The following is a 15,792-nucleotide window of genomic DNA, read 5'->3' on the forward strand; positions in this document are numbered from 1 at the left end:
AACAAACCCTTCTATTTCGCTCTCAACCCCTCCATCCTATGTGTTGGCTTATCATCTCGTTTTCACTATCATGAAGAGATATTCCATCTACAAGGAGCGCGAAACGGCGAGTACGGACCATGTCTCCCGACGGCGCGCCCGGCGCGCTCTGATCGCCGACTGTGATGAAGGGAACATGACTCTGGGGAAGCTGGGGAAGACATCCATTCGCTGCAACTCTGTTCTGTTCATGACCGGCGCTGGACGTCGTACGCGTCGACGCTGCCCGTATAGGCACTGGGCGCTTACGCGCTGTGCCCCCCGGACACCCCGCGGGGTGTCAGAAGTCCTCCAAACGGCGATCAGGAATGGCGTCGCGATATACTTTGCCTTTCCCCCTCATCAACGGCGCTATTCGCGAGCTTGCTCGACGCCCTCGCGCTCAAATTTCCCTCTACGAAGCTCTTCATCTACGCCTCGACGAGCTCTACACACGGACGAGGGCGCTTAGCGGGACGCGCTTCTTTCATCACCGACGTCTCCCCATCGAGGACAAAGGGCGGAGGGAATACCAGCGACGACGAATCCGACGCGACAGACGAGCAGGGCCGACACTAGAGGGACAAGAGAATGCCTGCGCAGCCTGCGATAGCCTCCATCCAGCAGAATGGCGAGGATTCGGACTCGGGACTATCGTCTTTGACGGATAGCGAGTCGGAGTACGAGCTTGAACGATCGCCGACCCCGCCGCCTCCCAAGAAGAAAGCCGCGCCAAGGAAGAGCTCGGGGCAGGTGTCCGCGAAAGGTGCAGCGGGAAGGACGGCGAAGGCGGGACCCAAGTCGGTGCAGGCTCGAGCAGCCGCCGCGGCAGCGGCGAATGTGGTGCGCGATCAGCCAGAGCGATGCAAGGCGGGGCGCTGACCTTTGCGTGTAGGCTTCGACCTCTACGGCTCCAGCGCCTGTGAAGGAGGAGGACGAGGAGGAGACGCCAGCCGAGGCCATCCCGAAGGTGTCCCCCAAGACGAAGCGCACGCGCGCGTCAACGACGCAGGCGACGGCCACCAGCCGTGCCAAGTCCACCAAGAACGAGAAGAAGATTGTCCCCATGTTTGACAGAAAGCGGCGGACGGAGAACATGTCTGTCGCAGACATTTACAGTGCGTATGCGCGCCAGCGTCAAAAAATCTCGATACTGACTGCCTATATGCTGCAGGACTGGTCACGAAAGGGATCATCAACCTCGATGCGGAGTATCAACGAGGTGCGTCTCGCCCTGCACTCACCATCCCTCATACAAGTGCTTATATGCGCATATATAGAGGTCGTATGGACAGTGGATAAGCAGAGCTCGCTCATCGACTCCATCATGCAAAACATACACATACCGCCGCTCATCTTCTGTGCGTAGTGCTCCCTTTCCCATCCTCCTGCCATCTCTAATGACCTGCCGCCAGCGATGAAGAACGACAACGACATCATGACATGCATGGATGGCAAGCAGCGTATCACGTCTATCAAGAGGTGAGCAGGGGATCCTACCGTTGCATGCTTCAATGCTGATCAACATTGTTCGTTGACGCAGATTCATGGACGGCGAGGTATGTTCTTCTTCACGGATACATCATGTCGGGGTCCTGACAGTCTGCTAGATTCCCTGTATGCGCATCCTCCCCTCACTCGCGCATCTCAACCCTGACATGCAACGGTTTTCACAGTGAAGGACTCGTGAGTGTACCTCCGTCACACTCATGATGATGTGTACTGATCATTCGGCGTAGCCGATCGGGCAAGCGATACTGGTTCTGCGGCAACCCGAAGACAAAGACCTCAACCAGGCAACAGATTGACGAGGACAGTAGGGAGCGCTTTATGCGAACCCAGATTGTGCTCGTCTATTACGACAACATCACCATCGAGCAAGAGCGAGAGATTTTTGGGGTACGTATGCGCATACACCTGGCCCTGCCGACGACTTACGCAGTGCCCAGCGCGTGCAAAATGGTGTTGCGCTCACACCGGCAGGTAAGAGTGAAATATACTGGTTCTTTTCGCGGCAAGCACGTACTCACTTCCTCTTCCACGTAGAACGCATGCGCGCGATCAACAGTCCCCCAGCCGGGGTGGTTCGCGCCGCAGAGGCCCATATACGGGACGTACTCAACCATGCGCCCATCACTGCATTCATGCAGGCCGACGGAGAGCGCTTCTATACCATCGCGCAGCTCGCCATGCTTGTATGCAACGCGAAGGCGGATGCGCCAGACACGACACGGACGGAGCGATGGCTCAACGGCACCAGCGTCGCGCGGGTGCCTCACTTCTGGCGCGCGTTCAACATGCTGCTGATCATCGCGCTGGAGGAGACGGGCGATACGGAGGGTTGGACATCTGCCAGCGACTGGGCGCCCCCTAGCGGCGCAGAGATTGTCATGGCGGGCTACCTCGCGTACCACTGGCGTGAGCGCGAGGTCGCGCATGTTATTGCAGGCGTGCGCGCGCTGTGGGCGCAGGTCCGCGCGGCGCACGCGGGGCCGAAGGGGAAGGTCAAGCTCTCGGAGGCCGTGTACAAGAAGATGAAGGATTTCGCGAAGGCGTCCCCGCGCTCGACCACGTCCGGCTGGACGTGGGGAGGTCTGGGTCCTAATGCGGGCCCAAGGGCAGGAGATAAGGTGACCGCCGCAGTGCCGGAGCAGGCGATGGGGTTGGAGGAGCTGAGGGCGTTTGTAGCAGGACTGGGCGGAGCGGCGCAAGTTTCGGTTGCGCCTGTGACGACCGCGCTGCCACCTGCCCCCATTCCGCAAGCGACAGGCAAGCGGAAAGAGGCGCCGACGAATGAGGGCGAGCGGTCGACTAAGCGCGCCCCCGTTGTGGAGCCTCTTCCAACCGTGTTGATCCCGTTAGGACGGAAGCGGAAGAACGAGGAGGACGAAGCGGCGAGGCCAGCAAAGAAGCGGGCGGGCGAAGCGGGAGTTGCAAGTATTACCGCGAGCGTAAGCTGGAGCTCAACGACGTTGAAAGCCACCGCGTCATGCCAGCAGGCGGTCCAGTCGGCAGGCGCGGGTTCGTCCGGACCCTCAACGCACCGCGCTGCGCCTTCCACTCAGAAAACCTCTCCGAAGAGGGCGACGACGTTCGCGCCTCTTTCGAAGACGGTCGCGGCGAAGAATGGGAAGAGCAAGGCGGCCACGACCATCAAGCCGCGGAAGTCGTCCGCCAATACGCCCGTTGTTGGACAGGGAGTGGGACAGGGCAATGCGATGGCGACGAATCAGGCGTCGACACCGTCGGGAGGCGCTTCGGGTTCAACTATGTCGACAGCGCAGGGGAACGCGGCCAGCTCGCCTTACGACAACACGCCCATACCTATGGCGTCTCTTCCTCATTTCCAGAGGATCAGCGCGTCGGGACCTATTGACAATGTCCTCTCGCCCTCGCTGGCGCGCATGTCGCGCAAGTCTAGTATGGATAGTACAGCGTCTTCGTCGGCACCTCCACCTGCCTCCGCACCGCCTACCTCTTCGTCCTACTCGTCTTCCTCCCGGCCAGCCGAATCCTCTCTCCCCACACCGCCATCCACGACCTCATCTCTACCGCCCGCGAGCGCGTCACTACCACCGAAGCCCGACTTGTCCGGCCAGCTCCCGCGCCCGCCCACGCTCCCGCAGCGGTCGGGCCGCGGCGGGCGTGGTCGCCTCATGGAGAACCTGCAAACGCAGTTCGGTGCGCCATCGCCCACAGGGACGAATCCGTCGTTGCTGGGTTGGGGCGCTTCTGTAGGAGGTGCGAGATCGCCGCTCAACGCGTCTTCGCCCGTTTTGGGACCGGGCTCATCGGCGTGGGGCGACCGGCGCACCACCGACCCGCGTATGCGAGGGTCGGCGAGTAACTCGCCTGTCATTCCGCCGCCGCCAGGACAGCGTTGAGGTGCGAGTGGTACGTTTGTACGTTGTGCTCGCGCAGCGCGGCCCCTGGACCAGCACAACTCGAATACTGTCGATTCACATAGATATTACCCTCGCTCTCTTGCGTAATTATAAGTTATCGTTGTCTTGCATATTTTCTGAGCTTTACAATATTCAATCACTAGACTACTGTCATTTCCACATTGTTTTTCGTCTGGCGAAAATCACATTCTGACCGATGTGTTCCTTTCAAACGTCCTCGTCCGACTCATCACTTCCCCTATCAGTCACCTCAAAGAGCTCCAGCGCCACGACAGGTACGATTGCGCAGAGACATGGCTCCTCCCGAGACGCCACCATCTTCTGCAAGGCGTCGTTGAGCTTCTGATCCGTCCCTTCGTCCCGCGCGACCCTCAGAGCAGACAGGTTGGGCAACAACGGTGGTTCTTCTGCAGCACAAGTCAACCGCTGAAGCACAGGTTCCGACATCAGAAGGAAGGTATCGCCCTCGACCTCTCGCACGCGCAACTCTTCCAGCTTGCGGAAGCGCTCCAGGCAACGAATGAATGCTTGGGGATCGTCCGGAGCGACGCTGTCCAGGTCAAGTCGCTTCGGATTCGGAAGCGGATGATTCGAGAGAAAGTCGAGCAGGTAAGGGACGGGGCTATAGCTGAGGTCGCCCATGTTTCGCAACGTCAGCTCCTCGAGGGCTGGAGCGAGGATGTACCTGAACATCCCTTGGGCAGCGTCAGCAGCGAGGGTGAGGTGTCGCAAGGCGGTGAAGAGTATCGGATTTCCGATCAAGTTGTTGTCACTATACATGTAGCTGCTACTTTCGATGTCGAGGTGCAAGTCCACCAGGGAGAGTCGACAGCTGTCCAGCGCGTGCAGGAGCGGCTGAGTCGGCGGTCCGCCGCCGGCATCGTGGGCGCTGTCCACATGCAGCTCGAACGAGTGGAGGTCGGTCAGAGTTGGGAAGTGGATCTTGTGCCAGTGCGCATTGACCGGCCACGACTGGAGGAGATGAATCACAAGACACCTGAGAGACGGCGATTTCTGCATGAATTCGAATGGGCGCAGGTCCTTCTGCACGGAATCAAGTGGTTGCAGGCCTTTATTTCCTGTGGGCCCCTGCAAGTGGATCTCTGCAGTTGCGAGGACGGGCAAGTCGACGATAGGCTGTTGCTCAAGGGCAAGACATGCCGTATGAACATCGATGGACGTCCACCGCGAGGCGTGCGGGCGTAGCTCCCGAAAGAGCTTGGTAAGCGCTATGGGTTCTGAGACAGCTTGGATGTGGAGCGGCAGAGCTTTGGCGAGTGCGACCTGAGCTGGATAGCTGAGGCCTACATTCCGTGGCCGCGCCGAGGAGACGTAGGACCACAACTCGGGTTCGCCCAACGCGATGAGGCGCCACCGGAGGCAGACGCATGCTATGGTGTCCGCGATGACCGTCGCGCGCCGGAATGGCTCGACGTCTTCGATAGCGTGGTACATGACGAGCAGGAAGAGCTCCGCAGGAAGGCGCCACACTGGGGAGGCGATTGAGCGGTTGATCGCAATCTGCGTCGTCACCCTGTCGCGCAGGGCAGTCGCCGCGCTGCCGGAGGTTTTAGCGCTAAGCAGGGAGTCGGACAGCTTTGAAGAGATCTCCATGAGTTCCTCGCACTCCTCCGGCGAGGGTACGAAGCCAGCTCGCTGAAGGTCGAGGCTGGCGAGGCACGAGGCGCGTTGTAGAAGCGCGTCGTTCGACATGGTCCAAATTTCTGCAGGAGACGATGAGCAGCACTTACAGAACCAACGTCCCGGACATACGCAAAAGACACCGCGGGCCTGAGAACAGAGATTCTCGATGAGGTGATCAGGGTAGGAGGTAAGTGGAAAATCCTCAATCAACCCGTACTGAAAGGCGGTTAATCTCCAAACCATCAGACTCAGATCGATCACATGGTGGGCTTCCACTTCGCAAACTTCCGGACGCTCGTCCAACTATCATTGTCTTCTTGCGGACGCATTGCAAGGGATTCTGCAACTAAAAATGTTTTGAAAGAAACTACCAAGTCCATATGGAGTGGAGTGGAGTGGATTACCCGAGCGGTCCCTTAAGGAACATACGGGGTGCCCGTACTACGACATACAGTGCTGAAGTACGCGCTACGGAGCCGAACGACACACAGAATTACCATTGTAGCAAACCCAACCCGAGTTCGGCCGCCTCCTGGTCTCTCCCGCAAGCCGTGAGTCACAATCCTCCATCCTGGTTACCTTTCCCATCCGAAGCAGCCACCCACGCGCATGTGGGCAGCGAGACAGCGTGATGCCTGCCGAATAGCTGTAAAAGATCTTGAATGTAAACTCCCCCAGTGTATCGCATGCCGTCGGGTGCGCGCAGAGCGCGTGAATCCACGCCACCGGATACTGAGAGCACCCGCGAATAGGGGGGTCGACATCGGCGACGCTATCCCAGAAGCGCATACACAGGGCGACTAAGTCAGCCCGGGAGTTGCAGCTGTCTTCGATGCCATCTCCGCAAAGCCACGCAGGCGCCCTCCAGACGCGCTTGAGACCATCCGCCACGCACGTGTAGGAGCGGGTGCTCCCCGGTGACGATGGCGGTGACCGCCGTGCCGTGATGCGGCATAGCGACGTTGAGGTAGGCGCAGCCTTGGTGAGGTCCATCTCTTTCCATCAAGTCACACGTGCGCCACGACGCCAATGACCAGCATCGCGGGAGGCATGAGGAGTGGGGTACGTTGAGCTGTCTAGCAGCAGGTCGTTGTAAAATGGTTGGGCGAGGATGGGTTGTTGACGGATGGGTTGGTATACCAGTGATGGTGAATGGAATAATGCACATTGAATTTGGATAGCCCTACGTTCCTTCGCAGGGAGTTGGGCTGTACGTGCTCGAGCCTGTGTGAAGGGACCGAGACCGTGCATACCCAGAAGGCCCGGGAAGCCATATGTACTCATAAAGGGGCTGGGGGGGATGCTGGTGGCGTGCTATGGGCACTGTCACCACACATTCTCATCTGCCGCAGATGCGATCCCCAGTCGAAGCTCCCCACGCTCGACGTCGCCGTAAATCGGGCGTGATTGATTCCGGCAAGCAACGCTTGCGCATCGCAATGCTCGACCACTGTTGTCGCGCGCATCCGCGGTGTCCGCGGACGCCCGACGGTATAGATGCTGGCACCAGGAGCGTCGAGAATGACACTCCGAGCGTGCTCGTCGACGGCAGCTATGTGGAATGGGGGAGGGATTGGCGGCATGACGGCGCATTCGGAGCGCCAGGGGAAAGTACTGCTGCCCCTTATATTATAGGGGCGGGGTGGCACCGATGCATTCGCAGTCGTACAGGACGTTCTTCAGTGTAAAGCATCCAGGGGGGCGCACTGAGGGCACCATCGAGTGGGTAGGAATGCGAGCAATGTTGCTGCGGCGGCGTAGGCTGGACGTGGGGGCAGATCGGCCCCTGATCAAAGCCCCTCCCCGAGTGCGAGGACGCCGCCGACGAGCATGTGTAGTTGCCGATCACATTCATGGGTAGCTGCTCACGCATCCAGTGCTCTGAACACCGTTACTGTGCGGTTTTGCAGTGTCTATTCCCCGTCCGACGGTCTTCGACCATGTCGAACGCTTAGACCATGATGGTGGTAAAAGGCAACTATGTATAGGTATCGTGTCACATAAGCCAGTGGTGGTAGGCCAGTCACCATAGTTGTTGTCCGTCTTGCCTACTCATGGATAGGTCCATGTTAAGCCGTCAGCTCGTACTGTTGCCTTCCGAACGCGACAGGCGCCATTATCCGGGTGCAGTAAGTTATCAAGGCTAGGCCTCGCGTGCGTCGGCCATTCATCTCCCTGGTGAGGCTGACGGACTTGTCGCTGCGCGTCTCCCCCGCGGTCGATCGCATCCACGGTGAGCTCGAGCGGGTAGCGCGAAATGTCGTCCAGGGCACTGCTGTAACACAGGTCATACCAATCCTTGGACGTGATCTTGCAGCCCAGATCGACGTTGGCGACGCCGTAGCGGGTCAGGGCGCGGAGGGAGTACCAGGGCGCGGGGACCTCGGCGCGTGAGCCGCGGAACGAGATGCGCTTGCCCGCGAGCGCCGCGATGAGCCGGCTCCTGCCCCCGACGCGGGCGAGGAAGTCGCCTTCTGCCTCTCGCTCGTTGTCACCGAGGGCACGTATAGGGCGCGTGGGAGGAAATTCCATTTTGAGGTGGTCCCAGCCAGGTATGAATAGCAGGTTCTCGACAAGGAAGTCGATTGCCGAGTATTCCACCTCAATGTCCATAGCGCAGGCAACAGATAGTTCGACCGTGATCCCTGGAGGGACTTTCCTGATGGCCTCCTCAATCCTCCCGACGAGGATGTCGATGCCGCTGTGTAAAGGGAGTGTATCGTTGGAAGTGTAGTTTTGGCTGGCAAAGCAATGATAGTCCCAAAGGATGCAAATAATCCTGCAAGTCCCTGTTTCGCCGGGGGGCGGAAGATAGTACCAGGGCTCGGGTATCCTGTATTTGATCCAGTAGCTGCGCTGAAACCGCGGCATGTCAAAGCAGGTGGGGCGTGTGCGGAATTGGTGGCAAGGCGAGGTCGCGAGAGTGCGCAGAGAGCGGTGTTAACGAGTTGAATAGAGACGCGCAAGATGGAGAATAAGAGTGTCTTGCGCGGATACGCCCCGAGTTCGACTGGGTGAAGGTGGATCCGAAAGTCGCACAGAGTCGAGTATGGAGCAAGAAGTTGAGTTGCTCTGGACTTATATAGGCGAGGGGAGTAACGTCAAGGAGGTACATACACATCCGTGCATGAGCTATGACAAAAGTCAGCCATAAGGGGTAAACCTGGGGCGCTCAGATCAGCGGGGACAAAGTGAATATCGCCGAACAAAGAACCATGCTTAACGGATGGAGAAGTAATAAAGGCATCGAAGTAGATAGAGATGCGTACCTGAACCGTTCTTGTTGATGAGAGGAGCGCGAACGTACGCGCGATGCTTGCATACTGCGAGGGCACCGCCGACGAGAAATGCCTCGAACGGACAACATACAACGTCAGCGTTGCAGTGTTTTATCTACACATGCCATTAGAGGGTGTCATAGGAAAGTGTCTTCCGATGCACCAAGAACATACGCCTTTGTTGCATGCAGCAGTCTACCGACTGTATGATGCATCAGCGTGAGCCTTCCACTTCAGCCAAAAGAAGTGGGCCTTAATTTACCATAAGATGTGTTGAACGGCCGACCGATACGATGCAGGACTCCGCAAGCCATTAGGAATTTTTCTTGTCGAGCAAAGATCAACGGCAGGGCCCGGAATGAGGCGAGTACGGTGACGCGGAGAGCGGGCCGGGCTCGGCTCACGGAGATGATGAAGAAGATTCCCACGAGGTTACTCTGTAACGAAGTCTCGATTGAAAACCTTGCCCTCCTCCCTTGGAGGAGGGCCCTTTTATACCTACAGCTGTAAGTAGTCATAACTAGTCACGGAGTATATATACGAGTCATAAGAAACCAGGAGAACCTCAAGGAACTCCAAAGGAAATACCCCCGCGAGGGGTGAAGGCAGAGCACGTGGCGTCGGCTAAGGCCGAGGCGTCACATACCCCCCTCCAGCGCCTTCTAAGGCGCTCTGTAAGTACAGTAGCAACCAGTAAGTAGCACGTATGTATAGAATAGAAACGAGTCTTTGTTTTTGTATATATTTCGAACCTTTTCTGTAAGTAACTTTCGAGCCGTTGTTCTGATGATCTCTAGTAAGTAGTAAGTAACTACTGGTTCCCCTTGCCCTCGCGCCGCTTGGCACGGTTCGCCTCGAAGGCCTGCTGGCGGCGGGCGTTCGACAAGCGCCCCTGCATCGCCTCGATGGCCGTCACCTCACGAAGGAGGAGCTCCTCGTTGGTGGGCTCGGGCACCTTGCCCTCCACCTCGTCCATGTAGCGATGCGCGGCCGCTCCGCTGCTGATGTCGAGGATCTGACGCACCCAGAAGGTCCGATCAATGCGCTGCTCGTCGGGGATGGGTCGGACTTTGCCGGTCGCGAGGTCGATCGGGCACATGTGCTTGCCGAAGTCGGCGCGCTGGAGGATTTCCACGAACTCGGCATAGCCGGACGGGACCTCAACAACGTCGTGGCGGATTCCAGTAGCAGTGATGCCGTCGCTGAAGCGCATGTACTCGACGAGGATGGTGAGTGGGATGCGGTAACTGAAGAGGTATTCTTCAGGGTCGTTGCGCGCGTAGATAGGGATGACGAGGCGGCGTCCGCGGATCTCCCACGTCATGGGAACGATGCGGCGGTGGGCGAATTGGGCCGGGCCACGTGGCTTGGCGCGGCCGAGGAGGAAGCCGTCGTCCTCGGAGGCGCGCTTGGCGGGCGTCGTCTCAGCGGCGGCGGACGGAGGCGCGGTCTTATCCGCACCAGCGTCGGCGGCGGCGTTGACGCGCGGGATGGGTTGCTTCATGACGTCGGAGCGCGCGGCTTCCTGCTGGCGGATGCGGTCGGCGATGATACCGGCATTGTACTTGGCGCGGGCGGCCTCCTTTGCGCGGAGCGCGGCGGCGGTGTCGACAGGCGGCTCGCTGTCGATGAGAGTGGAGGCGGCAGAGCCGGCGGCGTCGAGGACGGACGACATCGTCTTGGGCGCGGGTGCCGGCGGGGCGGCCTCGGAACTGGGTGGGTCGACATCCATCGGTTGGACCGAGTCCGCCTTGTTGCCATTTTTGATCGCCGGCGCCGTTTTGGCCTTGGTGTGGGAACGGGTACCGACACGGTTGACGTTGGGCGAAGGGGAAGGAGAGTTGGGAAGCGGAGGTAAGGTAGAAGTATCCATAGTATGTATGTAGAGAGAGGAAGAGGAAATGGAGTTGGTTTGGCATACTGACTGTCCATCCCTTTTAAGGGGATCCCAGCTAAGCCCATTACCCGATTCGTCGTGAATCTCGCCATCGGGAACACGAGGCTCGATCGTGAGTTCGAGATTCCCTACATACAATTGGATATCCCCGGGGTCTGGTTCAGATCCAGCCGGGAGATCACCCGCTTTGTCAACGCCAAGCGCCTCAAGGTACTGCTTGACCTTCTCGAGGGTGGCAACATTCTTGATCGGGATCCAGGACATGTCGCCTGGCTTCCACTTCACCTTGAGTACTGCATCAGCACCCTTGCCGTGATGTCCCACAATCTCCTCAATTGCCCATTCTTTCTCCCAGGCACCGAAGTCGGCCACCTGAGTCTCAAGGCGGCCCGGAAATAGCCGATCATCATTGGGAATATGAATTCTCAATAGAGACGCGTGGAAGCGCGGGTGTATTCCCCGCTGCTTCAACTCCTTCGGGAGATCAAGAAGGAAGGCCTCATTGCCTAGATCCTTCAGGATGCGGTATGGTCCAATGAACTTGGGAAGTAGCTTACGAACGCGGCCCTTCGGGAAGTTCATGTTGGCAGTTGAGACATATACTAGATCGTTCTCGGCAAAAGGCGCGCGGATGCGGCGTCGATTGGCATCACGTGTCTGCTTGACACGCGCGGCGAGCACTGCGTCATGAGCCTGCATGATGGCCTGCTTGACGCGGCGCGCATAAGTCCGCACCCCGGGATATTCCGTCGTGGGTGCGTCCTCCCAGATCATGGCGCGGGGCATGCGACCAGTATTCAGGAAGAACGGTGCATACCCCGTGCTCTCCGAGCGCACGGAGTTGATCGCAAACTCAACCGCCGGCAATTTCAGGACCCAGTCCGATTGAGCGGGCTCGACGCATTCGCGTATCATCTGGACAACTGTCCGATTGGCCCGTTCAGTTGATCCGTCGGTCTGCGGATGGTATGCAGTTGACATGCGCAGCTCCGTTCCGATCAACTTGTGCAGGTGAGTCCAGAATATGCTCGTGAAGAGCGAATCCCGGTCACTGACTATGTACTTGGGGAGCCCATGTAGCTTATAGACTTCCGCAAAGATAATGTATGCCAGAGTCTTGGCAGTCACATTAGTACGCGTCGGAATAAGATGTACCATGCCGGTCAGCAGGCAGATCACGACGAGAAGGTAATTGAAGGTCCCATTGTGATTCTCGCTCTCGGGAAAGGGACCCGTGAAGTCTATCCCGATAGCTTCCCAAGGCGTGCCAGGCACCGGCAGGGGATTCAATAGCCCGTACGGCTTGTGATTGCTGGGCTTATTCCAAGCGCACGTGGTGCATGATGCGATGAACTTCTGCACATCAGGCACCAGCGTCTTCCACCACACCTGATCACGGAGCACGGGGATAACCTTAGCGGCACCGAGATGCGCGAGTAAGGTGTGTGCTTCCTGAATAATGAGTCCTCGCACGGAGCGACCACTTTCCTTGATGTTCGGAATGCACAGCAGACGACGAGAGTCCTGCTTCAGGAAGATGAGTCCGTCAACCACCTCAAAGTTTCGGAAGTGACTGGGTTCTTCCAATATCTTGGCAAAGAACGGATCGTCCTGATACTTATCCCGGATCAAATCTTCAATGCGTACACCCCGTGTGTGATTGGGTATAGCCGTCAAGATAGGTTCCGTGAGGCTAGGAGGTGCGATATCATTATCTTCGTCACCTTCCGCGCCGACCGAGGTCGAGACACGTGTTTCCTCTGCTGAGGCTGGTGTCTCGCCTGTCGGGTGTTCTGGTTCGGATTCCGACATCTGGACAGCACTAGGTATGTCTATATTCGCATCCTCTGTGATTGGGCTGCCGACGTCGGGCGACGACGGGCTGTCTTCGACAGCGCGCGAGTGCGCGTTCTCTCGGGTACCCGAGGGGTACTCGGAAGATGCCGAATGTGATGTTCCGCTGACATCACCTCGCGTGGCTTGATCGGAAGCAAACGCGTGATGAGCTGGCAGCGCGTTCTGCGCTGCTTCCTTCTCACTCATCTCGTCTTCAAACGCGTTCGGGTCACTTGCAAAAGGTTCGACCGGGTCGTCTCCCCCCTCCAGACGCGTCGCGCGTCTATCAGAATCGCCATCCGCCGCGTGATCGCCCACAATCAAGCGGACGGATCCTTTCTTCGCAGCGAGTCGGCGAACCCAGTCGTTGAAGGCCTTCGTCGAGCCTTTCGGACGACCGCGACCACGGCGTGGAGCTGCGTCGTCCCCGCCTTCTGGCGCAATTGCCAGGGCGCCAAGCTCGGTCACAAGCGGCCGAGTAATGTCCATACCGTCGTAATCGACAGAGCCATCCTCATCAAAGGATGTATATTCAGAGGGAGAGCGCAGTGTTCCAGGTGCGTCGCCCTCGTATATGCGTGATAGTGCATCAGCTAACACGTTATCCACGCCCGGCAGGTACACGACTTCGAAGTCAAACTCGCCCAACTTCTCAAGCCAGCGCGCTTGCCGCCCCGAAAGGTTTGGCTGCCGCAGAAGATGGACGAGACCACGATGGTCAGTCACCCACGTAAAGTGGAATCCCTGAAGTAAGTCGCGATGTCGCTGCATTGATTCCACGCCAGCTAACATCTCAATCTCATGTACAGGATAATTCTGCTGAGTCGTGCTCAGCTTCGCGGAGAAGAGCGCGATTACCGTTCCGGTACGCCAATCCTCCCCTTCAACGACTACTCCTGACAAAGACGACTTAGAGCCGTCGGTCAGAAGCCAAACGCGCGAAGTGGGCTTGCCATCCGGCCCGAGGGTGATGCCTCGGCGTGAGACGCGCTTGCTCGCGCTCACCAGCCGCTTGCAATCCTCAAACGCGCGCTGCTGCGTGAATCCCCACTCCCATCGGTGAGTTTCGCCGCACAAATCGTGCAAAATGCCCAGGGGCGCGGCGATCTCGGCGACATTGTCGGCGAGCCAGCCCACCGCGCCACAAAATGCGCGAACTAACTTCTTGTTCGTAGGCACCGGCCACTTCGCGACCTCGTCAACGCGGGCAGGATCGACACGAATGCCGTTCGCATCAACGATTCGCCCAAGTACGCGCACTTCAGGCTCGAGGAAGTGCAGCTTATTAACACCCAGATAGAACTTCTCGCGCGCCAGCACCTCAAGCACGGTTTTGACAGCGCGAACATGCTCTTCGAGCGTGTCCGTGTATATGACAATATCGTCAAGGTACACGTCCATGAAGACACCTAGGTAAGGGCGAAAAATATGCGTCATTATTGCCTGACACGTCGCGACAGCATTGCAGTCGCCCTGGAGCATAACCTTGCTCTTCACGTTACCATCAGGCGTCGCCATGATGTTAACGTCTTCGTACTCAGGTAAGACACGTATTTGCTCATAGTGGTCTTTCCCGTCGAGAATTGACCAATATTTCGCAGCGGCGACGCGACGCAAGATCGCGTTCTGGTCGGGGAGCGGGGACGACAACTTGCGCGTGTTGTCGTTGCGCTCGCGCAGGTCTACAACAGTACGTAGCTTCGTCTTCTCGCGCTGATTCTTCGCGATGAGAAGCATGGGCACCGTGTTCGTGGCGGTGGTGAATTCCCACCGCCCCGAGCGCATATATGCGTCGCGTTTCTCATTCCATTGCTCACGAAAGATTGCAGGGCAATTCGAGCGACGGAACGGGTACCGACGGTCGGGGTCTATGATGGGAATCGTGTGATTAATCGCACGCAAGGGCGGGAGCTCAGTCTCCGCGATGGTCTTGCACAAAGGTAAGGCCATTTCGACTAGATGCTTCCGAATAGCTTCTAACTCGTCCGAGCCAGGCTCGGGCTCTACGTTCGCCATGAACAAGTCGTCGACGTGTGGCCCCTCAAGCGGCAGCGCCTCAACGCTCCCAATGAGGATCTTCGGCGGGTTGATGGAGAACGAGATGGAATGCTGGTACAGGAACGGAGTCCCGAGGACGACGTCGTAAGTCGCGAGGTTCAAGACGTCAAAGACGCGCTGCTCGTGTATAGCTGACCATTCAAAATCTACAGACGTATGAAAATTACATTTCGAGCGCGACCCGCTCACTGCCATCGTCATGGACACCTGGCCATCGTGCTCAATGAGCGGAAGGCGCAGTTGAGTAGCGAGAGCCGAGCTCACGAGATCTACTGACGAACCAGAGTCTACTAACGCCTTGCAGGGATGCCCGCTTACACGAACGACGAGGACGATGGGCCTCGGGATGCGGCGGCCGCTCCCCCGCGGGAAGACGGCTGTCCGTTGCGCAACGCGTGCGGACGAGGACGCCAACGGCGCGGAGCGCCCCTTCGATACTGCGAAGACCGTCAGCTGACGCCATGGAAGACGCGAAGCTGGGAAACGTACCGGCACGTTGGACGCCATGCGCACCATCGTTGCCCACGCCTGTGCGAACACGCCGGACTCAATCAGGTCCTCCGCGGGCTCGCGAAACCAACGCGCGGGGAACGCGCCGTCGGGCTGCGTGAAGACGTCGAAGCTTCGACGCGCTGCGGCATCAGCAGGCGACTCGAACCAGCGCGACATATAGCGCTTCGGGTGAGCCGTGTTCTGATGCCCACCCACGAAGTAGCGCATGCGCTGATACATGTACCAGTACCAGACGTTGATACCGGCGTCAATGTCCTTGAGACGAAGACCCCACGACACGCCCAGGAGCGTGTCGCACACGAGGATGACCGGCGACCCAGAGTACGGCCGGAAGGCGTAGAAGCGGGAGAGGTCAGCGCGACGCTGCTCCTCGCCGACTACGCGTCTGACTGCCCAGTTGAGGGCGTAAGCGACGCTCTCGGGCACGAGATCCCCGAGGGTAGTGCCCGTGGAGTAGAGGTACGCCATGCGACGAGCCTGTGAGGTGTCCATCCCGAAGTCGACGCATATCTGACGCGCAACGTAGTCCTCCATCGAGAAGCCTTCGCGGATGAAGAACGCATTCGGGATGCGAAGCGGAGCCAGTTCGCGACGCCCAGCTTCGGCCTCAACAGTCTCGAAGAGGGAGACACAATCGTCCTGG

The 15,792-nt window shown here is 58.5% G+C and overlaps 7 protein-coding genes across 7 annotated transcripts; 1 reads left to right on the forward strand and 6 right to left on the reverse strand.

Annotated features, from left to right (window-relative positions):
- Positions 1-609: 609 nt before the first annotated feature.
- Positions 610-3,902, forward strand: SCHCODRAFT_02702514 (uncharacterized protein; the record flags this gene model as incomplete). Its single annotated transcript, XM_003031142.2, has 11 exons — positions 610-861; positions 914-1,136; positions 1,193-1,240; positions 1,299-1,379; positions 1,434-1,500; positions 1,562-1,577; positions 1,629-1,635; positions 1,695-1,704; positions 1,758-1,917; positions 1,968-2,001; positions 2,065-3,902. 11 exons carry the CDS (start codon positions 610-612, stop codon positions 3,900-3,902), a joined length of 2,736 nt encoding a protein of 911 aa, XP_003031188.1.
- A 22-nt stretch (positions 3,903-3,924) lies between these two features.
- On the reverse strand, positions 3,925-5,759 carry SCHCODRAFT_02630109 (uncharacterized protein). The gene is made up of 2 exons (XM_003030759.2): positions 5,697-5,759; positions 3,925-5,647 (listed from the first exon to the last, which is right to left on the reverse strand). The coding sequence occupies exon 2, from the start codon at positions 5,634-5,636 to the stop codon at positions 4,131-4,133; it is 1,506 nt and encodes a 501-aa protein (XP_003030805.1). The 5' UTR covers positions 5,637-5,647; positions 5,697-5,759; the 3' UTR covers positions 3,925-4,130.
- Positions 5,760-6,065: 306 nt separating this feature from the next.
- Positions 6,066-6,560, reverse strand: SCHCODRAFT_01354619 (uncharacterized protein; the record flags this gene model as incomplete). The annotated part of the gene is made up of 1 exon (XM_050341487.1): positions 6,066-6,560. A coding segment is annotated over one exon (495 nt), but the record flags the coding sequence as incomplete, so codon positions are not given.
- A 190-nt stretch (positions 6,561-6,750) lies between these two features.
- Positions 6,751-7,546, reverse strand: SCHCODRAFT_02581991 (uncharacterized protein; the record flags this gene model as incomplete). The annotated part of the gene is made up of 2 exons (XM_050343926.1): positions 6,947-7,546; positions 6,751-6,905 (listed from the first exon to the last, which is right to left on the reverse strand). The coding sequence occupies exons 1-2, from the start codon at positions 7,158-7,160 to the stop codon at positions 6,751-6,753; spliced, it is 369 nt and encodes a 122-aa protein (XP_050199815.1). The 5' UTR covers positions 7,161-7,546.
- SCHCODRAFT_02545571 (uncharacterized protein) lies at positions 6,871-7,546 on the reverse strand. Its single transcript, XM_050343636.1, has 2 exons — positions 6,947-7,546; positions 6,871-6,905 (listed from the first exon to the last, which is right to left on the reverse strand). The coding sequence occupies exon 1, from the start codon at positions 7,438-7,440 to the stop codon at positions 7,192-7,194; it is 249 nt and encodes an 82-aa protein (XP_050199816.1). The 5' UTR covers positions 7,441-7,546; the 3' UTR covers positions 6,871-6,905; positions 6,947-7,191.
- On the reverse strand, positions 7,532-8,438 carry SCHCODRAFT_02581992 (uncharacterized protein; the record flags this gene model as incomplete). Its single annotated transcript, XM_003030757.3, has 1 exon — positions 7,532-8,438. One exon carries the CDS (start codon positions 8,436-8,438, stop codon positions 7,620-7,622), a length of 819 nt encoding a protein of 272 aa, XP_003030803.1. The 3' UTR covers positions 7,532-7,619.
- On the reverse strand, positions 8,428-8,699 carry SCHCODRAFT_02630112 (uncharacterized protein). Its single transcript, XM_050345569.1, has one exon. The coding sequence runs from the start codon at positions 8,686-8,688 to the stop codon at positions 8,440-8,442; it is 249 nt and encodes an 82-aa protein (XP_050199817.1). The 5' UTR covers positions 8,689-8,699; the 3' UTR covers positions 8,428-8,439.
- Between the last annotated feature and the right edge of the window lie 7,093 nt (positions 8,700-15,792).

This window comes from Schizophyllum commune, assembly GCF_000143185.2.
Source record: "Schizophyllum commune H4-8 unplaced genomic scaffold SCHCOscaffold_7, whole genome shotgun sequence".
Lineage (NCBI taxonomy): Eukaryota > Fungi > Basidiomycota > Agaricomycetes > Agaricales > Schizophyllaceae > Schizophyllum > Schizophyllum commune.